At 42.8% G+C, this 27,993-nt stretch overlaps 1 protein-coding gene across 5 annotated transcripts in view; it reads right to left on the reverse strand.

Moving 5' to 3' along the window:
* TEAD1 (TEA domain transcription factor 1) overlaps window positions 1-27,993 on the reverse strand; it is a 163,161-nt gene that overhangs the window by 33,777 nt on the left and 101,391 nt on the right. Inside the window, exons 2-8 of one of the 5 annotated variants that reach the window (XM_063332124.1) lie at window positions 14,304-14,368; window positions 11,481-11,543; window positions 11,330-11,392; window positions 3,062-3,073; window positions 1,732-1,866; window positions 1,494-1,540; window positions 536-597 (exon numbers count right to left, since the gene is read on the reverse strand). In XM_063332124.1, coding sequence (XP_063188194.1) covers window positions 536-597; window positions 1,494-1,540; window positions 1,732-1,866; window positions 3,062-3,073; window positions 11,330-11,392; window positions 11,481-11,543; window positions 14,304-14,368 — 447 coding nt within the window. The remainder of the gene's footprint in view (window positions 1-535; window positions 598-1,493; window positions 1,541-1,731; window positions 1,867-3,061; window positions 3,074-11,329; window positions 11,393-11,480; window positions 11,544-14,303; window positions 14,369-27,993) is intronic. The other 4 variants (XM_063332120.1, XM_063332121.1, XM_063332123.1 and 1 more) reach the window with 4 other exon arrangements.

The following is a 27,993-nucleotide window of genomic DNA, read 5'->3' on the forward strand; positions in this document are numbered from 1 at the left end:
TAAACATTAGGTACTTATCAAAGTGGCACCAGGCAGAGCAGGACCTTCAGGAGGCGAAGAGTTATCAACAACCAGATACACAGAGATGTTTTACACTTAAGGCTAAACATATATGGTTTTCGAAGAGTTTTTAGCTTCAGGTTAAAATAAATTAAGGTATATTCTCGTTACAGATGGAAGCGAGATTTAGGTATTAAAAAAGAAAAATGCATCCTATTAGTAATTTTTCACAAAACATTTCCTTACAATATGGAATGCTGAGTGGAGATCACATATGCACTCCTTGCATATGTATTAGTGCTTCCTACCTAAAATGTTAAAAATACCCCAAAACACAAACCCCCCACCCCAAACCCCCAAACCCAATGATTTTCCCTCATATATAATCAGGTCATAGGACATTGGGACTGGTGTTTGGTTTGGCTACAGGGAACGTTAGATACGGAGCAGTTGCTCTGTCCATCTCAGCAATTAACACATTGCATTCAGTACACAATCAAGTCTTTTGAAAGAAGAGTATAAATGGAAGAATTACCTGAAATGGGAGCTGTGACTGATGGCTGTATAGGATAGGCCTGCTGAACGAATGGCTTTACGCTGGAATAGAGAGTTACACAAAATTCATACATGGTAAATTCCACTAGAGTCACAGACTATAAGAAAATACATGGTTAATCACCTTTACCCAGAAACATATCTCTTCCTTGCATAGCACATTTAACAGACAGACAGTAAAGAGGTAACAGAGAGAGAGGGAGATGAAAATTACACCCAACATCTTAAAGTGAGGAGTCCATCTGCACTCAGTCACCCAGCAGGAAACCTGACCCACCCATTGCAAGTATTGCAGCAGACATGCATGGTGATTGCTTTGACTCCCAATAAATCCAGAGGACACCGAACTACAGCCGCACAAAGACTCCCATGGACCTCCAGGGAATAAAGCGGGGAGAAGCCGAAAAATAAGGCTGGGAAACATTGCTCCAGAGACCACCGCGGGGCTGAAAACCTAACACCTGATGGAGGAGCAATTATGGTGCTGTCGCTACCATGGTGCCAAAAGATAGTAACCCCACTGACCACTAATGGGCCTCACACAGTCGTCTCTTGCCCTGCAGGAAAATACCTCCCCCTTGCCTCCAGTATTGCTCATATATTTAAAAGAGGGTGGAAGTATTTGTGCTGGAAACTTATTCACAGGCCAAACTTTACCAGCTGCTTCCTTGGCATTATCATTGCATTTCACCATGCAGTGGGAGAAGAAGGAGTGTGCCAATTAGGTATTCAGCTTCAGCTTTGAGCACTGGGTTCCCTTATAACTTTTTCGAATGTGAGTTCACATCACTGTAAAGGCTCTTCCTTTCCCTACAACTATCTTTTCCTCCTTTTTAGAAAAATTCGCAAGTTCCTGCCTCATTGATATCCTCTGGTGGCAAAGTGCGCAAGCCATCCCAACACCGCATATAGAAGCATATTTTAATTTTCAGACTTACTCTTGTGAGGATCCAGGCTGCCCCGTTTGAATCATACCCGGCCAAAACTGAAAGAGGAAAAACAAACAAACAGACCCACAATTGTTTTCTTTGTTGAAAGATTTTGGTTATTTCTGAAAAAGCATGATTCCTTTTGCAAACACAAACGAAAGCATTAATCCATTCATTCAGCCTTAGTTTTCCACTGAACATTGTTAGAGAATACAGAGGTTTTTTTGGGACTCGGCTAACAACTTACCCCAGGTGCCCCAGGAAATGTAGGACGGGGAATTCCTGGCAGGCCCAGCTTGTTGTGAATAGCAGTAGCTGAGACTATCTGAGCTGATGACATTGCTGCCATGTGCTGGAGTGCTTTGTCCTTTGCTGTCTGATCCTTTAATATGACAATTACAGGAGTCTTAAAACATTTGGCACAACAAATGATGTTAAGTAACTGCAGCTACAAGCACATAACTAAAAACTTAAAAAAGCCACACAGAAAATGCAAAAATAGCAAACCATGCAGGAAAAAAAAAATACAGCACGGAGGCTAACACTCAAACTACCTCAAGGCAAAACCTCCTCTCAGACATGCATGGTAGACCTGAATTCTCACAGTCTGCTCTGCCAACACGCAGGAAGCTCTGGGAGACCAAACTACTGCCCATTTGTTTATCTGGGCAAATTCTGCTGATTTTAAATCAGGCTGGACTAAACATGGTCTGCTGCTAAGGCTCTGCCTGCAGGACAGGGAGCACTGAGATTTGAGCTCTATCATTTAGATCTAAGAGAAGTTTGCCTTTCGTATTACGCTGTAAAATGAGAACACAGAACTGCGACTGACTCGCAAACAATGACAGATTTTTCTTCATGCTTACAGGTTTAGAAATATTTTGGATTCTGTTTTACAACAAGTATTTAAATAGTTAGATAACAAAAATGTAAATAACATTTTAAACTTCCAATTATGGTATTTTACTGATTTACAGTGTTCCCAAAGAAAACAATCAATCAGCCCTAAAATTTCTGCTGTTTTCAAGCATATGGGAACAAGTTTAGGAAAAGATGGGTTATTATCGATTACTTGTATTACAGCAGCGCTTGGAGTCCTAGACACTGCCAATCACATACGATGACAGAAAGGAAAAGCCTCTTAATCCAACAGAGTTAACTAAGTGGCTATCTTAGGTCAGGTAAAATAAGTAAACAACAGACTGTTACTATCTGGTAAAGTGAGGTTCCTCATCCAGAAGTACTCTATTAATAAGTGCTAATATTTAGGTACGTGACTTAGAATGAAGGAACACAAGCAGTATTAAGCAAGGATGTTTTGGGGTTTTTTTCTAGTTTTATTTTACAAGCAAAGTAGCAAGCATGCTGGGGAGAGGTGCATGCTCTTATATATGATATATGACTTTGCACATATGCTCCCTCTAAAGCTGGTATGTAGTAGTACTATAGGTGAGCAGTTTCTTCCTTTGAGTAGCTCCTTTAGAAACAGCAAAGGCTGAAAGTACAGGAAAAGCTAGCCAAAAATTCTGCCAAGCACAGTTAAGGTACATAATACTTGGTTTAGTTAAAATACTTACCATGCTTGTTACCTGGATACAACAACAAACAGTTTATTAAAATGCTTGTGTAGAATAGCAGATTCTTAGTAAAATACGAACAAAATAGTAAGAGACAAAGGAAGAGCAGTTTGCCCAACATTAAATATCAGATTTAAACAAATGCATTACTTTCACCTAGGGACTGATTCATTAAAAGGGATAAAAAAAACGGATTAAAAACCTAACAACAAAACACCGGGGGGAAATAACCCCCGCCCGTCTGTGTGAAAGCTGCAGACACTGAGTGAAGGGGATTGCTGCTGAGCTTGCTCCCTGAGCTGTGCAAGGAGCCCCGGCGGGTGCCCCGGTGGGATGCAGCCGGGAGAGGGGCAGGTGGAGCAGGGGAGCAGCCGCTCCAGCAGCGTCCCCCTCTGCACCTCGCAGGATGCCACCCCCAAGCGCAACCCGCTGCGGTGCCGCCTGCAGCAGCGTCAACGCCTGTGGACTCACCTGCGCTGCCTCCCACACAGCAGCGCCAGGCACGGCCTTCTGACTGTCCAAGCCTTAGGACCACCTTTCTGCAGCCAACAGCGCATCTACAGAGCCGCTTCTGGGGGCGGACGGACATGCTGTCCCTCAGTGCGTGAAGAAAACTTGGTCGTTTCTCCAAGTTGTAACTTTCCTGTATAACTACAACCACTTCGATGGGTAAGAGCTGGAAGTCAGCTCTGGCTCTGCCGGCCGCTGGCACTCACCTCTGCCTGCCCCACGGCAGGAAGGTGTGTACAGGAGGGTTGCGCACAGCATGGCTGCCTTTGGATGTCTGCAGACCACTGAGCTAAAAAATGCTTTGGTGGGTGTTAAGAGGTGGCAGTGTCCTGAGATACGTGCAGCTTTCCAGAAAGCTGACCTCTCTACCCTCCTGCGCAGTAAGAAGGGCCCTCCATCATGGGAACATGAAAGTAAGGAGGTGTCCTTAAGCAATGTGGAGGTGCTAGCCCCACCAGACTTTTCTGTTCCTTTTCCCCCCTTTTTTACTTAGGTGAGTTGGCTTGGAAATGCCACAGCATGCGAGTCTCACCCGCAGTCAGCTGCATCGTAACAAAAAAAAACATACAGGGGTTCGATATCCTGTGTGTGAAATGCATGATTCAAGAGACACAGGCAACCTCCAAAACTAAGCGAGTACTACTTTTGTCACTACCTTGTTACTCTCCAGAACTGCTGCAGGACTACAGCCTCTTCTCCTGAACCGCCTCCTGGCTGCAACCGGCCACGCCAGTGCCACCACGTGAAGGTGCAGCCAGTGCCTGTGCTCCTGACAAGTTCCCAGACTCAGACTGTTTTCCGCTGCTATGTGGGCCTTACTATTAGGTGGATCTAAACTAAAGGGGAATTTAAAAGTAAAAGCTTTGTTAGGGATATAAAAGTCCATATCTGGGAGTTGCATGAGCGCAGGACAAATTGTGTATCTATGACATAGTTCATCTCGCCTTGCTTTAGCTGTGTAATATCTCCACTCTACGGCAGACAGCTAACCTCCTGCTATTGTTAGCACAGTAAGCACCTACAATGTATTTCTTCCTTACCAGGCATCAAAACCAATGGGAGTGCATTACCTTCTGTAATGTTATCACTGTCCAAGGACTAGAATAGGAGCCTGGACACCCAACTTCTAGATAGCAACAGTTATGGCGGGTAAATCCCACTACAACAGATGAACTGAAGAAAACTTTTTGAAAATTTACCCTTCCGTGAAGACCTTCTGTTCACAGAAAGAGGAACATTTAGACTGTCCTGTGGAGCTGTTGCCTCCATCAGCCATGAGTCTGATGATCCTTAACTTTAGGAACAGCCATAGGGATTTTTGGAGGAAAAAAATATCTTTTGTTTCATGACGTGAGAGGGGGTGTTCCTTTCTTCTTGCCAATTGCTGCTTTTCACCCCAGAATGTTCTACATTTTGTAGTGGCCATTCATCTCATCCTCTTTGACCAATTACATTTTCAGGAGTATGGAGAGAAAGCAAAAACATATAGGATGACAGCTCAGAAATACAGGCCCTGCGATAGGGCCTTGAGGAATTTCAGTGACTTCACAAAGTTTCCCAAGGATGACAAATCTGCCAGCTCCACTGGACACCAACTGACTCAGGCCAACATACATAACAGGAAGTTTCACCTTTTGTAGGCTTAGGAACCTCTGCATAGTTGGAAGATCAGTTTTTCTCAAACTAATTGTAACTTCACATTCAAACATGAAAGAAATCAAATTCAAAATCAAATACAAATACATAAGAGGTCCTGACTTCCACTGGCAAAAAAGCACCTTCAGCTCCAGGAACATTTTGGAGAGCTGCAAGGTGGTGGCCTATGCTTCTATAATCAGGCAGACTTCATAGTCTTCAAAATCAAAACAGAAAACCACATTTTAAAGCTGTTTATTTAAATTGAAATATTAGCTTGTCTGCCACTTAAAAAAACAAGTATACGTTGGGTTTTTTTTACGCCGTAATGGAGAGCTCTTGTAACCAAGAGGGAATGAGTCTTTCTACCTATCACTGCAACGTGGCCACTTCTGGGATGAAACTTGGTAACTGATTAATAACACACAATGGTATTACATCACAGTTTAGGCAGCAAGAGAAGTAATATATCCAATTAAAACGGCAGGGGTAATTTAAACAGGCAGATTACAGTAATTACCCAGGTTGGAATTTGGCCAGGACAAATGGGTTAACACCCCTACTCTAAACAGGAACGTTGTGGGATTTTTAATGACCGCAAATAGTTAAGACTTTGATTTCCTATCTTGTCCAAGACAGAAAGGGTTTGGTTTTGGTCTCGCTTGCGCTGCTGTGCAAAGCTGGAATAAATCTTTTCGGGTCAATGAGGTTTACGCTTACGCAGGTAAAATGAAAGTTTGGCCCAGAGTGCTGCAGGGTCCTGTGCTGTGGTTCGGCAGAGGCTTGGGGAGACAGTATCTCCTACTGAATCATTAAATCCTGCTGGAGCTTAAGGTATTCCTTAGATAGGTCCCATCTGGCCCTGACCTGGCTTGACCCTACTTAATTTATGAGCTCTGATGGGATTGCTGCTGCCCAGGAATGACACTGTAACAGTAAGTAACAGACTGCACTCCTAGACTGCTGCCTTCCCCTCCCCTTATAAAAGTCTTCTGTGCTGTGGTACGTAATTAGTAATGAATGTCACCGAGGTGGATTTAGAGTACGATCAGTGGAAATCTGGTCTAGTTCCACTAAACCCCTAAAATGTCATCACCGAAATGGAGATCAGGATCTGCCTCATGTTTTAGCTGACTGCTTCTGGCTGCAGTTGCAAACACTGCTTTTGGAAGGTGTAAGCGCTAAGAATCTAACGCAAGGAGACTATATAACTTTTAATGAATCAGGCCCTTGAGGTTTACTTTTCACGCATTAGTTTTGGAACGCAAAATACATAGTTAAATTAGATAATAATAATTCCCCAGTATCATCCAATTATAAATCTTGGTATCTATAAAAGCCCCACATGAAACAAGAGTTCTACATGACAAGCACAAAAGGATTTGTGCTCGACTTTCTTTTAATCCAACATAAACAGAAGAATAATTCAATCAATCAGTTCAAATGAGTTCTACAGCCAAAAAATAAAAACTGTTATCCTAAAATGATAAATGAGGCTTTGAATACCACGTTATCTATGACTTTGTGAAAAAAAAAAAAAAATAAATCTAAGACAGTATGAAGAAAAGTAAGCACAATAGAACACAGTATTAATTCAATAAGCCCTAAGACCGGTACGAATATTTAAAATACAAAACTTTTCTTGTAAGGAAAAAAAAAATTTCATAAGAGAAGAAACAACAATCTGCTCACAAAATGGACATTACAGTAACACTAACATAAAATAGATTCCTAATAAGCAATTTTGCAGATGTTATTTCTGCTCAGATCTCGTATTGATTCAAATAACCTTTGCAATAATTAGCTGTAGCTCAAAAAAGATAAACAAATCATGAAAATATACAATTGTTCTGGACAAAAGACAGAGAGCACTTCAGTGTTTCTAGCCCTGATCTCCAATTTGCTTATTATTAGAGAAGACAGGAGTAAATACAAAAGCTGGCTATTTCAGCCAGGCAATAGCTAATGCCAAGAAGAGAATGTGCATTCAAAGCTGTCCCAACTTGCTGCCTAATGAGTAGCAATTAATCCATCTTATTGTATTTCAAAATGCTGAAGACTCCATTCACATCAAAGGGAATTTTTCAAGGCTTTTATCATTGTTCATTTAAAAACTATAGAGCTATCTTTAGCATTTTATAATTGACAACAATATTTTCTTTTTATCCCTCAATGTGGAATGCAGAATAATGGATTTTAAAACATGTAATACGTGTGAACTGTAGGCATTTTAATGTTTCTTTTTGTCTCTGTCTAATTAATCTTGCACTACGAAAAAATATCTGAAATGGAAGTCTAAGATAGATGTATATCCTGCTGTGAAGACCTTTAATCTCTATTTATGCACAACTTCCAATCCATCTTTTCTTCTGAATGGATAGAGGTGACTTTGGCTCCCTGTCAGTGCAAAGGTGGGAAATGCTGCAACCTAACACTATGGACTGGTGTAATTGACATGTAAATACAACATTAGAGGGTAAAAATTCTGCTTTGCCTCCTGCATGAGAGGAAATGCCATGAAGAGGAGCCGCCTTTCTCCAAGGATCTGTCTCCAAGGAAAGCTTTATCTCAACCTCTCTTTCCATTTGCATGAGACGAAAGTTCTCTAACTTCAGAAGGATTTTAATAACCTCAGAAGATTAAGATTAAAAGCTTCAAAATAGGAATATTTTCCTGCTGTAAAAAGAATTAAAATGTACAACATCCCTGGAAAGGCTGATGGGACATCCTCTGCTGGTGGTCTTGAAATGCAGCTATAGCATTTACACACAAAACTTCTCTTTCTTGCAGGCTGAAGATCCATCTGTCCATAACGACTGCAGGAACTTATCATCAAAGAAAAGGGACTTTGCTGGACCAAGCAGACTTTATGGCACCCAGGTGAGATTTCGATCTATTAGGTAAGCTTCAGTAATACTCTATCCAATGCCATGGTGTAGGTAGCTCTGATATTCTCCATCCTTTTGGATTTTTGCAGAAGATAAACACAGGAGGATTTGCCCGAGTCCTCTCCTCACCATGAGCAGGGTTCAGACCAAGGCGAGACAGAAAGATCATCTCATATTTCAGCTAAAGCAGTGGTGGCACATAGGGAAGGACCAGCTTCTCTGCAATTCCCTGCCCTGTGTATGCATAGGAGGCGCGCAGAGGGGACGTTTGGTGGCAAGAGGAAGAAACATGGGAGATTGAGATGGCCTCAGGTCAGAGCTGACTGAATGCGTTGCTATGGACTGGCATGAAGGATCTCTGCATTAATCCACAGAGTGCTTGCCCCTCATGCCGCAGGTGGGAAACTTGACATCAGATACATGTGGTGTTTCTTTAAGTAGTAACTGCTCCCTGGATGCCACCGATCACAGGTTTTACAGAGTAATTGCAAGCGCCAGCTCATTGTTAAAATGGCGAGAATGGCCCAGATCAGAAGCAGTGCTTCCCTTGGTTATCTTCTTCTTGATCACCCCTTCACCGGTAAATGTGGGCAGCACCCGCTCCAGGAGAACAAGACTCCATCATCTTCCTGAGGAGGTTGATGGGGAAGTCCAGACTGCTGCCAAAATGGCCCCCGTTGAAACAACAGGCACTCGTAGATGCCAAAATTTGTTCACTTTGTCTTCCTTTCACATCAGTGATATCCTTTTCAGTCAGTTTTTAAAGGACACTGGACCGTACAGATAATTCAATACAGGAATAATAAGAAAAATGGGCAGTAGCACTAACAAAAAGTCTGAAGCAGCAAGGTTCCTTCTCAGGTCCCAAATCAGTGGCTTCTCCCACTTCTATGGAGTAATTGCAGCTCCATGGCAGAAAAAGCAAGGGCTCTCTTTCTCATAAAGGCAGCTCCCTTATGGCACCTTCTTGCATCAGAGATTCACCTCTTCCATGTGGGGAGAAAAAGGTCTGTGGGAGGCTGCAACTTCTCTAGAAGAGGCCTGTGCAAGAGGCATGATGTGCCATGGCACCTCGTTTGCTGAGACCAAGAACGGCAAAAAAAGAGGAGGGAGACGGGGAGAGTCTGGCTCCTCTGCCCTTTCTGGGCACCCCTCCGGCTGGGGGCCGTGAAGGAGTCACCAGAGCTGTGTCAGGGCTCCTGGGCAAGCTAAATCCTGGGGACAGGAGGAGCAGCCTGGGACCCACTGGCTGGGGGCCAGCAAACTGCTGTCACCAGTGCACACTCTGTCCCCACCATGTAGTTGTAAGAGAGTGGAAGTAAATGTCCCTGCAGAGCGTCGGGGCCATGGAGGTGGGAGACTCTTCCTGCAGCAATTAATTCCTTGCACTGAAATGGCGGCTCCCTCACTTTCTTCTCAGCTCTGGGGGAACTGCAGCCTACTGAGGGGTGGGAAGGGGCAGCAAGGTCTGAAGCCCTTACAAAATAATTTGTTGCCCTGACAGATCTTCCCTTCTTCAGGCAACTCCTTAAAATGAAAAAACCCTCTGGATCTCTATTTACTGTTAATGGCATCTAGGTCAGAGATCTCAAATATTACTAGTGTTTAGCTAGCTTCTTTCTTCTTTGGGAAGCTTCAATAAAAATCAGGCAGCAGGTGCAGTACTTAAAAATATTTTTTGCTTCGTAAGTGTCTTCATATTTTAAGCTATTTTGGGCATTGAGAAAGGGAAGTATTTTGGAACAGTAAATCCAAAATTTTTGTTAGGCTCCCAGGCGTGCATTTTGGTATCTAAGTGATCTTCCTGATTTTTGTAGCCCTGAGCGCTCACCAGTCCTATAAAACTCCCTGAGAGCTGCTGAGCACCTAAATAGGTAAGGCCACCTATTTACATTACTTAATTTTAGGCATCAAGGATTGACAATTTAAGCTTAAAATGCTACATATCTCTGTATTATAGCACCCTCGGTTAAAAAGCAGTATGTTTAAGTTGTCTTAGTCGTTCTTTACGAAACCCAACTGCTCAGCCAGTGCAGCTAAAAAGCCAGCCACCAACAGCCATACAAGCTTGCCAGCATGCTGCCCACTGCGGACGAAAAACCCAGTGCTTCTCTCAAGGAGGCCTGTTACAAAGCCAGGCTGTTATTCATACGCTGCAGTTCCAGGATCGTGGTAAGCATCCGCAGCGCTCCCCGCTTAGTATTGTGAAATTACTTTCTGAAACATTTTGCTTTTCAGCTAGAACAAAAACGTGATTTGTTCTCGTCTGGGGGGAAAAAAAAAAAAAAAAATCGACAAAAAGAAAAAAAAAGGAGGGAAGTAAAAGATTTACAAGTTCCTTCGCTTTTTATTAAAAAGAAAAAAATCAACAGCAAAAACTGCAAAAAAAACCCTCTTCTACTTTTAAGTAATGTGAAAACAAAACAAAAAGGGTCCCAAGATCTCCGCTGGAAAACTTGAAAAAACAAGCAATCCAAGAAACCCCTATTAAGCATTTTCAAGAGTTTCTTTTTAGCCTGAGAATATATTTTATGGAAACCAGGGAAAACGGGGACATGTACAATTTATCACGTCAGATTAAGCAAACATACTTAATATTCCCTGAACAGGACTCTGACTGAGGCTCTCCAAAGATTAAATGTCAATATTTTACGTTAAAAAATAAAATTTCAGGGAATCTTGTAAATAGTACGTAACTTGAGGTGATACTAGATTGTACTCTAGAAACACCTTATAGTTAGAGCAATCTTGATAAACTGTGCTCTCTGGCACTTGGAATAAACAATCTATTTTAAGTATTCCTGATAGCATTCCAAAAGTACAGACAAAAAACATTTGGGAATGGAAAACAATTACCCCAATTACCCCTCTGGAAAAAGCAAAAAAGAAAAAGCGTCTACACAACTGCATAAAACCCCCGTGTATTTAAATACACTCCTAGCACTCAACTGTTAAAAAAAAAAAAATAAAATAGACTAACGGGTTAAAAATCAGGTTTAGGTGGTGAGCTGTTAAGAAGAGTAGTTCACTTTGCATTTGGACAGTGTTAAAATAACGTTTTTAATGTGGATGCTAGTGCAGAAACCGGAGATTAAACACAAAGAGACGCAGACAGCTACCACATGCAGGAAAACGAGGTTACAGGCACGGCAGCACCAGGCGCTCGCCCATCACCGCGGGGAGGAGGAAGGGACAGGCATAGCAACCACAAGCCCAAAAGCAGAAAAGCGCATACCTTCAGCTTGGAATGAAAATCACGAGATTTCCTTCTGGCAAGAACCTGAATGTGACTAGACACCTGCAGGGTAGGGGAAGGGAGGAAACAAAGGAAAAGCCTGTAACCATGGAGATGAAAAGCCCCCTACAACTGGGCAAGCCAAACGTACCTTAATGGCGGCTTGAATTTCTCGAACTTTCTTTCTTGCTAAGACCTGTATGTGACTAGACACCTACATTGTTCAGGTTTATAGGAAAAAAAAAAAAACAACAAACAAAAGAAAAACAAAAAGCAAATCAAATTTTAAATGTCTATTTTTTTTCTTTAAAAAAAAAAAAAAAACTTTTCCGAGGGGAGGAAGTTATTTGCATCTTCAGTAAGCTCTGCTGTTAAAGATACCACATTCCCAGCCAGATACCAAGCTCTTAGCACCGAGGCTTAACAATACAGGTCATCACTGCAGTGACTTGATTAAGGAAAAAAAAAAAGGGGAAAAAAAAGTGTAACCCACCAGGTTGTGCATTCAGCTACAAGACAGAAGACACAGTTCACAGTTGGACGCAGCCCACGTGCTTTGGTACCGATCCCATCCGTGGCCAGGCCCTGCGCTCTCGCGCTGGAAGCCCACAGGATTTCTACCCCATCTGCCGGGGATGCAGATGCCCACTCTGACCATTTGCCACTGGGCTTGAGACATAACTTGGCACCGATAAGTTTTATCCATTATTTATTGTGTTCTGCAGCTCCAATGAGGAGCCTCAGGCTGCATTTTGACCCCACTGAAACACTCTTAAATTCTGGAACAGATGATAAAACACTGGCTCAAACAAAGGTCCCGGAACCTGTGTTGGCTTCCTCGGTAACCTCAGCAGCAAGTCTGCCCGCAAAACACTCATGTAAGTGGGGACCAGTAACTTGGCATCAGCTTGAGTGATGTCTAGGTTTGGCCCATTGTCATTATATTTTGGTAAGAAATTTGTGTAAACCCAGTCCTGCTCTAGACCAGTTATCAGTCAGAAGTTGTTGCCTGTGCAGTAAAGGGTCTGAGCCCAGGTTAACATTCCTGTTTACTCAGGAATGTACTGAAATCCATGCCTTTGATGATGAGGGGTTAATAATGCCGCCCAGCATCGCTTGGTAGTGCTCAGCATCCTACAGCCCTCTGTGTGAAGGTTTAAAACCTGCAGTGATGGTAAAAACCGCTAAAGAAAGGTCTCTCATTCTTATTTGACCCGGGGTATACCGTATCAGGTGTTGCACATTTTTCCTAAGTTAGTTACAATTCCTGTCTGGGAAAGAACAAAGTAAAAGAAAAGGAGAAACAAAGCTTGATTTCCTCCCTCTATAAGACTATTCCATGACAATAGTACCAAAAAGCCTGTATTTTTAGTAGGGAAGCAAACAGTAACACATAAATGAGCACAGCTCCTGAAGGCCACCTTCAGAGACTTCTTTGGGAAGCAGCTAAGGAACCAGTTTGCAGTAATTCAGAGTTACACTATTGCTTACTAAGCAATTTTGTAGTCAAACACATAGACTAAGTTTTCACACATGTTCATTTGTTTTGCTTTCAGTGGGATATTAGTGGTGTTAAAGGTTATACAAGAAGCACAATTGTAACGTTTAATTGCTCAGTTGAAACTCAAAAGTAAGGACAATCAAACTTTTCTAAACGCTCAGTCTAAAGTGATTTATGAATCGCTACAGAGGGATGTGCAAGTACAGAGGCAGAACTTCGCCATCTGTAAGCCTTCACAGCCCTCTTGGATTCACCACAGCACTACCAGCACACGCTGCCCAAGGAGCTAGCCCCAAGGTCTGCGTTTTGGCTCCTGATGCAATTTTAAGATCCCAGCATAACCTCCAACTCCTGGAGCTGGCACGGGCATAGCAGGGATAAACTTGGGACTTTGTCTTTTGTTTTAGGTTTCTTCGCCAATCCTGTGTTTGCTCCTTCTCCATGTGCTGCAGTTTCTATCCTTTCTCATGTCTTTTTTCATGCCTTGTACATATGTTTTCTTCCTAATTGACAAAGGACTCCACCCAGGGCAAAATATCACCCAGTCGAAAGTGCTTTAAATCTGAGTGCTGGCAGCAGGCCATCTTTGTGTGTGCTGACTCAGCATCAACTTTCCCTGCATTACAAAACACACGTAGCATGCAAGTGTACGAGCCTCTGCCTTCCCCTTCCTCACACACACGGATGGGGAATCTCCCACTTGACGTTAGAGAAAGTGAGGGGACTCTGCGATTTGCGAAGCATTTTGAAACAGTGCAAGGGTTTAGTAACCACTGCACAGAGCGTGTGCCTTCTGTGAGGCTGCTGATCTCCGTGGATATTATAAATGAAAGGATTTAGTCATATGAGATAAGTTAATGGTTATGTGATAATCATCTGGAAAAGACTTAAGAGTGGTTAGAGGTTTATTCTGACTCTTTGATGAATGAAATCTTACCGTGGTCACAGACCAGGAGCCTGAAGGCTCTTAGGCAAATTTTTTTATTATTTTCTCATCCCGTAGCAAGTGTGGCCTGTGAGCTGAGAGCATGATTAGGATCAGCCCTGCCAGATAGTTTTTATTTATTTACCTCTCGTATCCAAGGATCATAACCTCTATTATATAGGCGAATTGGTTGGACTTTTAGAAGTTCCATTATTCACCATCTCAAAATAATTATTATATTCTGTAATTGTCCTTATAGAGAAATGAGGCACAATGCTTTATGATTCTGCTTCAGCTTTTGAATACAGGGGATAATAGCTTCACGTACACATAGGTTAATAAAAAATGCATCCTCAAACCGCCACTGAAATGATGCACAACACAAAAATAACAGAGTTTTAAATATTTTCTAAACAGCATGTATTTAACCTGAACAGTGAAGTCAATACATCATCTCATCAGAGCTGAAGCACAGACAGCCACTGCAGCCAAAAATGCCATGTTTTGTCATTCACTGACATGCATACTTCCCCACTGGGTTATTTTACCTGCTTCCTGGTCCGTGTCTTCCCTGTTCTAAGTTTGATGTATCTGGCTATCAATTCATTCCTACCTGAAACAAAGAAAAATTCATTATAAGGGACAAGCAGCATCACATCCATAAACACCATCAAAATACCACATTTAAACTTATGAGTTCCATGTGTATGAGGCTTAGATTTTCTTACACCTACTCCACTTTTCCTTTGCAAACTCTTTATCAATATTTTTCATTGTTCATCAATATTTCTCTTCCCTGCTAACAGACACTTCATGTTCCACATGAACTAAGTGCAGAGGGCTGTGGGTTCAGTGTTCCTGCTGAAGTCCTGCTGCTGTTTGCAGGCAGAGAGGCAGCTCCCTGGTCAGCAGTACTGCCCAGGATAATCTCTCGATGGACAATCCCCCATCCCAGGGGCCAACACGAGATCTGGGTTCCTCTGGTTTTACTTTTGACTGTGCCAGGTGGCATTTGCCCTGCCCGTGGCCCACCTGGACCCCATCCGGGAGGAGCAGCTGCTCTTGAGAAGGTCCTGTACCACCCAAGCGCCAATCACCCAGATGTTACGGTTTCGCATCAGCTTTTCTCCAAGTTTTAATTCTATGAGGAACACAGCAAAATCTATCCTTCCTGCCAGAAAGCACTCTGCCACCTCCACTGACAGAAATCACTGTCCCGGTTCAGCTGGCTATCAATCACACCCTTAACTCTATGCACAAGAGCGCATAGAGTTAGCCACCCTGCAGTGCCTAAGTTCCTGCTGCAGTGAGGCTGGTCAACACGGTGGTTTGTTATTTAGAGCTTTATTTCTCTTGGAAATGTATAGTATTTCCAAGTTTCTAAAATGGCTATTTGACTCTTCTTCAGTCACACATTATGCTACCTAATACAAACTAACATTTTCTTTCCAAATAATTTCCTTCCTAAATATTGCTGACATGGAAGATAACAAGTTTTATGTGGTGCCCTATTTATTTTCACTGCATATTATATTACTTCTCCATGAGTTGTAATAACTTAAATATACTTGTTCAACAAGTCCTAAGTTACGGAGTTATTTGCATTCAGCCCGTGCGTAGAAAATGAGAAAACTGATTTAGCAGCAAGCTGAAAACCGGGAGGTTAAGAAAATAACTTGTCATCCACCAAGTTATGTTAAAGTGGATGAGTACATAGCTGGGGAGTGCGCAGAGTTATTGTATCAGCCAGGGACTCAAACTCTTTCAGTTTGTTGTTGTGGGGGAAAGACGGGGAAGTTTTGAAGTAGTATGCCTGCGTCTGAAGGGTATTTTGTTGACTGGAATATTGAACACAGTTAGTCAAACTGGACCTTCATTTTCCCTTTTCCATCTGTCTTCCCCTCTGAACCCTCTTTTACACCCTTTGCTTGAAATGTCTCATGGCTCCTGTCTCTTCCATGGTTTGTTTGCTAAATGGGTACTAGAATGTGAAATATCAACATGCTTCAGAGTAGAGCTGTGTTCTCCCCGATTCCCTTTTTGTTTTGGTCTGGACTGTGTGCCAGGTTCCCCGCAATGCACCACTGTAAGGGCGATGCAAGGTTTGTAGCTCTTCAGCAGGTCTCTTCAGGACAAATTTCAAGAGGTAAATTTTGTGTGAGCAAACAGTTACACAAATGCAGACAAATAAGGGATTGCCATATGCAAAAGGAGCAGCTAGTTACCTAATTTCACGCAAAGGCCTTGTCTTTTGGCTGGACAGTAGTTCTGCAACATGTCATGCCCAGGAGATACTTGCCATTTGCAGTGAACAAGAGCCTTTGTGTTCACTGGATGAAACCAGGGAATGCTCAGTCTCTGTCTCCCTCTATTCTCATGTTCTTTCGCATCATCCAAACAGTTCACTTCAACTATGGAGAATTAGTGTTCATAGTGGTGGCTGTCATCCTATGTCCTTGTGCTGTAACAGCAGTTACCTCACTGTGACAGGACTGCAAATTCACTTGCAGGTGTTGGGCATGGACAGAAATGGAGCTGTTCTACTCTTCATTAATATTAGATGGAAAAGTTCTACAGTGGAAATATATCATACAGTTTGGGAAAAGGAACCGACAGAGAGGTCGAGAGCCTGAGGCCACAGCGACAAGAAGGGAGAGGAAAAGGTATACAACAATGGCACATCATATGAAATGTGCTTAGGACAAGAGTTTTCCAAACCTTCTGCTTGGTACTTTTTATGCCTCTCCCTTTGAAGAGTACAAGGCTAGCAGACAGTAGAGAGCACAAAAATTAAAAACAGGAAGATGCATTTTGCCACTGGCCAATGGGGAGCCCGAAGAAGTGGTAATCTGCAAAAGAAGTCCTCTGAGATCTGGTGAGATTTAGAGACCATCATATTCCTGCAATCACTGGTATGATAGGTGGTATGACCATTTTCATATTTCTAGACGCACATTTTGATTTGATGGGGCAATGTCCTCCCTCCAGAACGTACCTTCTTTGCATATCTTCAAGTATGTGCATACATTAAGTACCTAGAATAGTTTTTTGGTGCAAAAAGCATTGTCAGGTTGTCCTTATCAGCAGCCGGTGGCTCTGCAAGGTCAATGACTCTGTAAGGCGATGTAAAGGATGCATTGCCACCTCTTGTCCCCCAGTCTGTACTGAAGATGTTTCAGATACACGGTCACAGCACAGGCCACTGCAGCCACCCCTTGCCCGTTGAGGCAGTCCTACATAGCCCTCAGCCATAGCTGAGGAAGGAAGAGTTAAACCTTCACACAGTTTCACAGTTTTCTTCCCAGTCAAGAGAGCTAAAAAACTATTTTTAAAGGAAAGCTCAGATTCCCAGGCAGCCACTTGACAGGAAAAGCAGCTTTATAAAAAACACCAAGCACTGAAAGTCTAGACTGTATTATTCAAAATACCGGCCAAGTGCTGTCTCCATTTGAGCCCCAGTCCATCCATGAAGTGCTTTGGCTTGAATCAAAGCGGGGTTTCTCTAGCCGCTATCTAGCCCGGCAGGGGTATGACTAACAAGATTGTGGTTTTGCAAAGTGATCGCTTCCCCTTATGGTGAAGTCTAGCTGGAGCCTAGCTCAAGAAGAGTCAACAGGGTGGAATAATTTAACTTATAGGAGGAGGAACTCTACAAGGAACCATACAAAGTAGCCAAGGCAACAGCCTTACGTTTCCTTTACAGCCATGTTTTCAACACAGCAAAGAAACATGCACCAGGTTTAGATAGAGCAGAAGATACTGTGGCCTCATGAGGCTCACTACATACCTTCTGTCCAGCCACAACGATCTGAAAGGACATAACTTCTTTTTTGGACTACCAAAAGGCCATAAACATAAACATAATCACTGCTTGACATATACAAGATAGACGTCCCAGACTAAAAGTTTACAGCCTTTATGTTATCTACCAAACACTGGTGCTCTTCTTTACCAACTCTGACAGATACTAACGGAAAAGATCTTATCTCCTGACTCACCAGGGCCCAGAGAGGATTTTAAAGTAAGAAAGGCTGAATAATCCTAAAAACACGCTTTCCTGTTCTTGGGAATGAGCAGAGTCTGAAACAAAAGGAGGCTCATGGAACTTCTTTAATTGGCCATTAGAAACCTTAGGGTGAAAAATGCTCATTAATAAATAGATCTGTTTTTCCCTAAGAAGAGCTCAGCTGTGGAAATACTTTCCATACACGCCCTCCCTCAAGCTCCCTGTCATATATATCTGGGAAATTGCCGGGCAGAAGAGAAGAGGTCAAGTTTATGAACTGTAAATGTTCATCTCCTTCTTCTTGTCACCCGCTATGACAGTCTCCTACTTTGAATGTTTTGGTTCAGGTATCAAAGCGAGGTGTGGGGAGGTGCCCAGTCAGATGAAACACCTTCACAGCACAGGAATCTTTTTGCAAGGATCTTGAAAGGATCAGGAGGGGACCACAACAAATATTTTATATAGGCTTCTTCTTGAAGTTTTGTTGGGTTTTTTTCCTTTTAAATTCAGGCTTTATCTGTCATGCCTTTCTGTACTGCCAGTGCAATTGCAAACTGTAATTCTCCCTGGAGTGATGCTGAGAATGAGGCATTTGACACACCAGAACATCTTTTTTAATCATGACAGGAAGTAAAAAGGGGGTTCAGCTAGAAAATGGTGCAGGTGCTGGAAAACCTGTGAGGCTTCATGGGGGTTACAAAGCCTCACTGTGCCCCCCTGGGGGAACAGCTGGGCCCCCAGGGCAGCCCTGCTCCTGCCAACCCGCGGGACACAGGCTCCCTCCTCCTTCCCAAACTGCCCCATCCCTGAGGAGCATCACCCTGAACACGGGAGTGTGCGGTGATCCCGGACACCTCACAGGCGGCATGGAGGACTGACATTTTTGCTCTTCTTGTTCAAAATAAGTAGAAGCAGCTGCAAAGTGAGGCGGCTCCCACCCGCCTCTCCCTGGGGGAGGCAGTTGTTGCTCTAACAGAGGGCCCTTGTGCGGGGAAGCCTCCCCCACTAATGTTATTTCCAAAACCAGACTAAAGTAGCGAAGCATCAGCCCCCACAAAGGTCTCCATGAGGCTTCTGGGTGCCACCTTTGGTGCTGAGTGTGGGTTTGGCCCCACTCGCCCAGCAAGGGCAAGGCCCCTGAAGGTGAAAATCACCCCCTGGGATGAGAGGACATAAGCTGCAACCCCTTCAGCGGCCAAAAACGGCACCACCACCTCTGCGCAGGAGCCACCAGGCCACCGCAAGCAGCTCTACCAGGACCTATGTGAGCCATGGACGTGTCCCCAGCCACGCCAGGTCCCTTTCCCTGGGTCCTGGCCACAGGCATTGCTGCTCAAAACTGGTCCCCACCAGCAGCGGGGCAGCGAGCCGGTGCATCATGTCCCTGCGGAGCTGCCGGCCACGTGGCAGGCGGGCGTCTTTATTTAGAACATTAATGACACAAATTAAACCTCCGCCCTCCCAGCTCCCAGTAATAGGCACCATCCGAATGCGATAAAAATAGACAAGTGTGGGAAATCAAGCCGTTTAGCAATTTGAAAATGAACAGCTAATTTTAAGAAGTTTTCATACTCAGCAAAATAATCCAAGTAATGACCAAGTAGAAAAGCCTATTCTTTTCAGATAATGGCGTCCTATGAATTTCTCCAAATTCTACAAGACTGGCTTGAAATCGGTATTTCACATCCTTAGCGCAAAGTCTGGGAACAGACTTGCACAAACATTTTATCTCCCAGGTCATGCTCATGGCCCTATTTTCAGCACGGCAAAGCTTTCCAGCTGGTTTTGGTAAACGCCTTCTCTGCTCGCCTCTGCTCGAAGCTGCTACGTCAGCCTGGCGATTGCAAAGTGCCGCACATGTGCCCAGGGGCCAAGTTTGGAGAGCTAGCAGGAATTCTGCTTGATGAGGAACCTGCTGACACTCGCTGCTCCTCAGGGGAGTGCTCTCCTGGGACAGCCCCTGTGAGCAGCACTGAGCCCTTTGTCTCGCTGCTGAGCATGGGCCAGATCCAGATCTCACCCAACGTCACGGGTGTCCATGTGCGGACATTGTCAGTGGGAACAGGCTGGTTGGAACCTTCAGAAGGTGGCCACGGGGCCCTCGGGTGGCCGTGCTCGCAGCCCGCAGCAGAAAAGCGCTGCGGCACTTTTCCACTCCATTTTGCCGTCAGAATATCCGGCTTTGGGAGAGCTCGCCTAAAATTTGCCAGTGCCGCCTTCTGAAGACGCTTTAAAGCTAAATTGGCTAACAAAAAGCCTCTTGTAGATAAAAGAGCTCTGCAAGTCAACAACTGGCTAAGCAGTTTAAACCCCTAAGTAAGGCATCCTCTATTTAAACGTTATAGGCAAATCTAATTTAAGCTTTTAAAAATATTATGGGCAGGTGTTTAAGTCGTCCGCACACTGGGTTTTGCGAGGGCTTCGGAGGGGGCTGGGCGGCGCTTCCCAGGCGGGCAGCATTTTGTTCAGACAAGCTTTCTGCAGAAGGCCACGTGACATAGGCCAAATAAACAGCATCTGGGGATTTTCAATTACAGACCTTCACCCAGCATGCCTGCACTGTAATCTCTACCAGATGAGGCTCAGGCCTCACTATTTTCAATAATTCACACACTGTGTACACATAACATGACAATAAGGGCATTCATGCAACCGCCTGATTCGCACATCAAAGCTCCCAAATGGCCAGCTGTAAGCATGCTTACTGCTGAATAATTCATTCTTTTCACAGGCTTGAAAAAACGCTCAGCGGGAGTTGGCAAGCTTGTGTTCTTTCCTGTGTGGTATGCTAAACTCAAATTTTGAAAGAAGTACAGCCCCACTAAAAAGAGTCAGAGATCCAACTATTTAAATGTGCATTTGCGAGCTTTTGGATGGCTGCTCACAAAAAAAAAAAAAAAAAAAAGGAAAAAAAAGAAGCGCTATGTTTCCAAGTGGGTAGCGGAGATAAGATGAAATAGCCTACATGTTTTCTGGGGCAGGTGTTTAATAGAAATTAAATGATAAAACTGTTTTTTGGATGGTAAAGTATTTTTTGACACATATTATTCCTCACTAAATATCTTAGATCCACCAGAGGCATAATAATCAACAAGTTCAGCAAACTTGAAATTTCCACATACTTAGCATAAATTTTCTACTATATGGCAAAGAGGGTTTTAGCTAATACTAACATATATGAAAAAGGCAAACACAGAAACACCAGAATTAATTCTGTAACTCCTATTTACTGTTCTCACAGATACGGGTTGAATACTAATTTCTAGATGATATTTTAACAACTCCAAATTTGCAGCTGTGCCTCTGAACATTTAGCTTGCAACTGGTAAGTGTTCCAGATTTTGAAAATACTTTGGCTTTACACAACAGAAGCATCATTTCTTTAAGAAGAAAGAAAAAAAAAAGGCGGGGAGAAAAAAGAAGGGTCTGCTTCATAATATCAAGTTTTCTTGACTGTCAATCAATGCCAGAACCAGCAGGATCAACTAGTCATGACCTCTCCTTATAGCAAACACATGCTGCTTACCAGCTGTGGACTGTGTTTTTTACACCCTTTTCTCTATCATTCAGAATGGCTTCCTCCTAATCACAATAATCCCAAAAGTGCTAAAACATATCAATCGTCCTTTAAGCCCTGCCTACAAAAGGCCAGCCGTCCAGCCTTTATGGGCTTGTCCAACAGCAGCTGATACTTCATTCAACTACAAATCCAATTTAGCAGTTACAAGAGGTTTAGCATCACTGGAAAAATATTGGTGTTGATCCTGCACTCTTAAGTCAGCAAATATTCCTTTGCCATATTGTTTAGCTTTTTCTGCCATATTTACACTTCTGCTGGATTTCCCTGAATGACTTCAACAACAGCATTTAACCTCTGAACTGGTAATATTTACAGTTGATCAAACAGCGATTTTTAAAATATGTTTACCACAATTACAGAAACATAAGCCTATTTGTATTCCAACTGTTACGACTCTGAAAAAAACCCCAACCAACAACCCTAAAAACAAACACAGTCCTTTCATTCAAAACCATAGAGCACACTTTATGTACTAGTTATGCAGGATGTTATTTATTATAGCCCTTTAGGCAAGTTCATGGCAATTCTTTCACTTATGTATTTTTAATTGCCAAGTGAGCCAGTGCAAACACTCCCTTGATCCCCCTCTGCTTTTTTATTTTCTTTTTTTTTTTTTTCCTCTTTAAGCAGCAGTATACGTAATGCCTTAAAGTAAAGATGGGAGACCTCCTCTAGGGAATTTACTATTCCCTAGGCCAAATCTGCAAAACTGTGGGACCACTCAGTTTAGGCAGCCTTCAAATAATGGGAATATAAGGCAGGAGGTAACTCCTCCGGCCCTGTGGCAGAGAACGGGAGCTGCTTTTCACTTGCTTTGTAGTGAAAATAATCAGCCTCAAACCTGCATCAAGCACAGGATTTCCATCTCCCTGCACGGGCACTTGGCGGAGGGCTGGGGCTGCCAAGCTGTCCCCCAGCCGAGGACGCAGGCAGGTCCCCACAGGGAACGGGGTGGGGACAAAAAAATAACCGAGCATCTTAGACCTGCTGGAGCTTGTTGCTTAACTCTGCGCCGAGTCCTTCAAAAGCCAAGGCTCCGGCTCTGAATTTAGGTAGGGACCACGCACAAAAGCGGCCATCCCAGGACAGGACTGAGAGGAGACAAAGACCCCAGGGTTCCTAAAATGGGTTATAAGGGCTGCTCGAGTGGGGTGTGTGTATGCAGACACACACACACACAAGATTACAATAAGCCACTTAAGTATTATTATACACAAATTAACTGCTTGCAAAGTGTACTGTAACTGGGCTGCCCAAGAGGACAAGGAAAAGAAAAGATCCAAGAAACAAAATAACCGAAATAATCCCTTTGGATGCTAATGACCGAACAATTACAATGACTCATTGAAGTTATATCATAATGATACTTCCAAAGAAAAGAACTTTTTGTGTATTGTATTAAAACCAACAACAATAAAATGATCCCAGATTGAAGCAATACCACAATTTAATTTATACAGCAAAAGGGAAATGACCTAATAGTAGCACGGAAAGACATTCTCCTCATGTCAAGTCTTAACCTTTTGGGTTTTATCCAACCTTTTAGCTTCAGTTGTAAAGAAAACAACAAAAAAGACACATAGACACATCTGGTTCAAAAGTCTTCATTGACACTAATGCAATGCATTGGATTCTGTTTGGCAGCTCTTCATACTGGGAAATATTCCACATAAGCAATGTTTATTAATTTTCTTCTTCTGAGTTTTTAAAAACACAGACAGAACATATTTCAAAGAGAGAGAGGAGTGATCCAGAGATCTCTCTGAATATTCATTAATTAATATTTTGTCAGTGTCAGTTGTCTCAACAAAAGAAGGTTTAATAATTTGCTCTAAGCCCCATTTAATTAAAATTTAAATGTTACAAAAATACATGGAAATTTTTTGCTCCCTTGTAATTACATTATTTTCTACTTACTATAAACTGTATTTTACTGCAACCAAAAATGCATTTCAAAACAAACAGCAATTTTTAGGCTTTAGAATATACAAAGAAATCCCCATAGGAAAAAAAAAAAATCCCCGAACTTGACCTTTGCCATCTCTCTGGATCAGCTACAGATGTTTAGTAGATTATACAAAAACCTAGATGTCCTTAATCTGACATTCTGGTTTCTTTTCCCCTGCTATGATAGGAACTCTTAGTAACATATCTGCAAAGACCCCGTGCGACTCCCGTGTGCAGATGGAATTGCTGTGTTGTTTTTCAGCGACATGAGCAGTTCAGAAAGGAGAAGGCTCTTCCCCAGCGCTACTGACAGAAAGTCTGATCGGGACAGGAATCCTTCAAATGCACAGACAATGGGCTGGCTGACCTGTCATGCATGATGGATGAGTTAAGGGGATTAAAACCACTATTTGCATAAGAATAGATAAAAATTAGCAAAATAGAATTTCTCAGTAGGTGGCTTCAGTTCTGTTTGTTCTCTTAGGCAAAATGAAGTTCATTTTTAAAGGAATTACAATTGTTTAAGTAATGCTTATTTGCAGAGGAGAAATTTTGGATGCTGGTTTGCTTTGTATTGTTTATTCTTTAAGAAATCCACTTTAACTATCACTATGACAGTATCATTTTTTCCACATGTTTAATATTAAAACGTTGCAAAACTACAATGTTCTAACCACTTTAAACTGAATGTATATCTTAATGCTTACATGTTTCTAAACTACATATACCCAAAAAAAGTGTTTTGAGTTCAGAGCGCGATGATCAAAAAGACCAAAAAATTACTTTAAATTGTGTATTGATGCTTCACTGAGGTTCTGAGTACGAGCCTGTGACTCAAGAACTGTAAGAAGCAGATGCTTGAAATACTGCACATTTCTTTTGACTAGATTCATATTGCACACAGTGATGGTACTTAAAAGACTCATAAATGGCTGCCCAAAGTAACATAATGAAAGACTTGCCTCACAGAATAGCATTGTATAAACAATATAACTTTCAAAGAAATCTGTATGAACAAGTCGGTGCACACAAGTAGGCAAACAGATGTAGAAACTCAGAAACATCCATGGACCGTCTCCCCTCACTCCTACAGCGAGCAACCAAGATTTGTCTGTCAAACAAGAGTTGTAAAAGCAATGGAGGTCCCCCTCTTTCTAAGGCTCACACATCTAATTTGCAGACAGCGAGCAGCCTCCAGAAAACCCAGCACGTTTTTAAAAACATGCCTCTGTACTGCCAAATATGTTTTTGAAGTCCTTGCCCATTTTAATGGTGGACTGCAGTCAAACTGGTGATATATTCCACTACACCCTATAGCAGCATTAATGGAGAGCAAAGCTGAGGCATTAAGGAGGTAAATTTCTTCCGCTGATGACATTACAAATGGGAAAAGCTGTGACATGATTTCTCAACTCAGCATTTACTATAATGAGATTTTAAGAGAGCAGGTCACTTCTCTCGCTCAGTGATGGGGGTTCTGGCCAGATCTCGAGGCTATCTAAAACACAGCCAGGGACGGGGTCCCACCATACAGCTCCTGGGGAGGGGGAGTTTGTCTGCAGGCGAGGGAGGACCCTGCGAGCTGCCTTCATTTTCACCTCCGCAGACCCTGCGCTGGCATTTTGTGCAGCTCTTTGCCCAAACTGTTTATTTAGCTTATGAATTATTTGGTGTCTGTGTCCCATGCAGTTAAGATGCTTTATTTTCACAGCAGGTGCAAAGAGGTATTTAAATTTGCATTATATCCAGGGTATTTGGACTCAGTTTGTGTTAGATGACAGCTTCTGACAGCAGATGGGCCAAGTGGAGAAAGGTTTGACCAGCATATGAAAGAGCTTGGGATACATCCAACGCTAACCTTGGTTTCCAAGTTATTTCACAAGCACGAAGTAACATTTTGTGGAGATTTTATAGCTAACAATGTCATTCTAGCTATGGTACAATAAATATTTTGCTCCAATTACGAACCCACAAGAGAGACCCACAACATACTTGAGCTACAGGGTAAGTCTTTTCTTGCAAACCCGGTCTCAGAACATGCTTAAAATTGGGGTACTTCCAGATGTGATACGAACCTGTCCAGATTGGTTGCCCATTCCTGCCTCCCTGTTGATCCCATCTGGGTCTCTGAAATTCGAGCTAAAGTGGAGAAGAACGATATCCCTGCACTTCTGAAGGATCCCCAGGACATCAGCCCAAGGGGAGAAAAAGAAATCTTAATGCCATCCTGAACTCAGGTATGAGAACACAACAGGCTGTTAAAGAACGGAAGATACTGCTGCTTATTTTGAAGCTCAGCTACGAGAGACAGCAGTGAAGAGCTGAATAATCAAATCATACTGCACCATAACACATTTTGTTTGAATTTGGAAGTGTTCCTCGTAACATACTCATTTATCAGAATGAAAAATGCCTGCCTGACTCGTCCTGCCCCTCTGCCCCAGGCTCTGCAGCCTCCATCAACTCCAGCAGCCCACAGTATGTCCCAAGCAGTGTAAATACCGTGCTGCTGATTTCATTATCATTGAAAACACCCATTTGTGCCTTTCAAAATCTGGAGGATTATCCTGGAGAATCATAAGGAAATTTTGCTTCCAAATCCAGGAGAGTCCAGAAAATTTGTAATTTTCTTTATAAATTATTTTATTTAAAGTGGTTGCTTTGAATGATGGAAGGACTCTTTTAAAAATAATCTTTAAGGGTAGGAAATGCCAGAGAACCAAAAAAAAATTACAGTTATTTATAATATTTTTACCACTTCTTTGTTTCTATAGTAAATCACTACTTTTGCTTCTCAGCTCATGCCTTTACTTTACATAACATTTATCCAAAAAGGGTACATTTGGAAACCTTTCCTTTGTTTGTTTTGGATAAATGAGCAATGGAGTGCAGGCACAGTTTCATGTGTAATTCTTAATCCCACTTTCTTTAGGCCTGATGCAGTAGGAGAGAAACTTTACAGTCGGGTTGTTTTGTGGCTGAGTACCATCGACATGGGACTGGAATAGGAGACCGGGCTTGCAGCACCAGTGCTGCCGTGTTTCCTTTTTGACTCCCAATATTCTCTTCACATTTTTTTCCTCCTATAGAGGTTAGTTCTCTAAAAACTGTGTGAAAAAGTTGCATGAAAGATCTATCTGATGAGCCTCCCCTCCATGCCAGCACGGCTATCACACCCAACAGCCTCAGCCGCCAGCGCCTTCCAGTCCTGACAGCAACAACAGACATTTCACGAGGAGCAGAAGGACTTTGCTTCTCAGCTCCAGCGTGCCTCGTCAGGGGCTGTGGGCCCAGGGCTGGCATTAGGACAAAGATGGAGGAACACGTCCCACTGCAGTCCCCACAGCTAACACCAGTAGACTCACAACGGGTGCACTGGCAGGAGCTGTGAGTGTGGCAGCCTCATGCAGCAAAGAAGGAAAACTTAAATACACACAGATTTGGAATTGCATTCAACATTTATTAAAGCTACTTAGAGATATCTACCCCTACCAAGCTCTCAGTTTGCTCATGTGACTTTATCATCTGTTTAGTCTAACCTGCTGATATGGTAACCCGCAGTCTCTGGCACTTAAAAGGATTTCATTTTTCTTTTGAACGATAGCTCTTTATGCACTTTTCTCTCCCCTCTTTCAATGTGTTCTCTCTCTCTCCTGTTTCCAAGATAACCCTCCATCCCATATTGGTTCAGCTTTAAAGATCACTGCCGTTCTGCCCAGCCCATACCATACAGACTCTACCCTAATGAACACACAGGCTGTCACACACCATGGGAAGGTTATTTTGCACGCGCTTCTTCCTAATAGGAAGCCCTGAACAAGACTCCTGCATCTTCCTCCTACTTGGCGGTGGCTGGCTGGATGCATCTTGGCACATGGAAAAGTACAGTATCACGTGAGGGAGCAGTTCTGAGCTTCACTGGTGCACAGACGAGACCGACAAATGAAAAAGGGTTTTAAAGTGTTAAATACTGTATAGTTGGTTTCAGTCTTCTTGCACTGGTATGAATTCAGATGAATCTCTTGGCAAAGGGGTACTTCCGATCAGTGGCAATGCAATCAGCATCCCCCTTCCTAATTCACAAGTTTCTGCCTATGCAAGCACAGAAATAGTCATCTGCTGCTGTGCTAAAACACAGGCAGTGTACAAAGTGATATACTGTACCTCGACTTCTGTCAAGCCCACCTGGCACCAAATTTCTTAGTTTTACAAACCTCCAGGCTCTCTACTATATTTTGATCTTTTTGTGGTATATGTATTGGTCATGAAGGCATTTTCACTGAGGCAACTGGCAAATCCATCCTGAACCTGGCAATCACACCAGTATCAACATCTTAGCACACGCTAGGTTTTTGCTATTAAAAGTCATAAAGAAACGGTCATTGGCTCAGCCAAAGAAATTCCACCTAACACCAGGCAGAGCTACAACATATACACAAAGAGATTAAATTCGTGCTGCAGCGACTTATCAAGAGTGCTTGCGGGAGTGACATCCCCATCATCTTTTGTGAGGTGCGTATGAATATATTAGTACTCCCCCCTCCAGACACCAAATTGAGCCATAGGCTGATTTCCTGTAAGGACTGGTCGATTTGGTAGCGTTAGGTTAATGGTTGCGTTTGATGATCTTAAGGATCTTTTCCAACCTAAATGACTCTATGATTCTATGACATAAGAACAAGAAGTTAAAATACACTTACTTGCC

Source organism: Chroicocephalus ridibundus, chromosome 4 (genome assembly GCF_963924245.1).
Source record: "Chroicocephalus ridibundus chromosome 4, bChrRid1.1, whole genome shotgun sequence".
Lineage (NCBI taxonomy): Eukaryota > Metazoa > Chordata > Aves > Charadriiformes > Laridae > Chroicocephalus > Chroicocephalus ridibundus.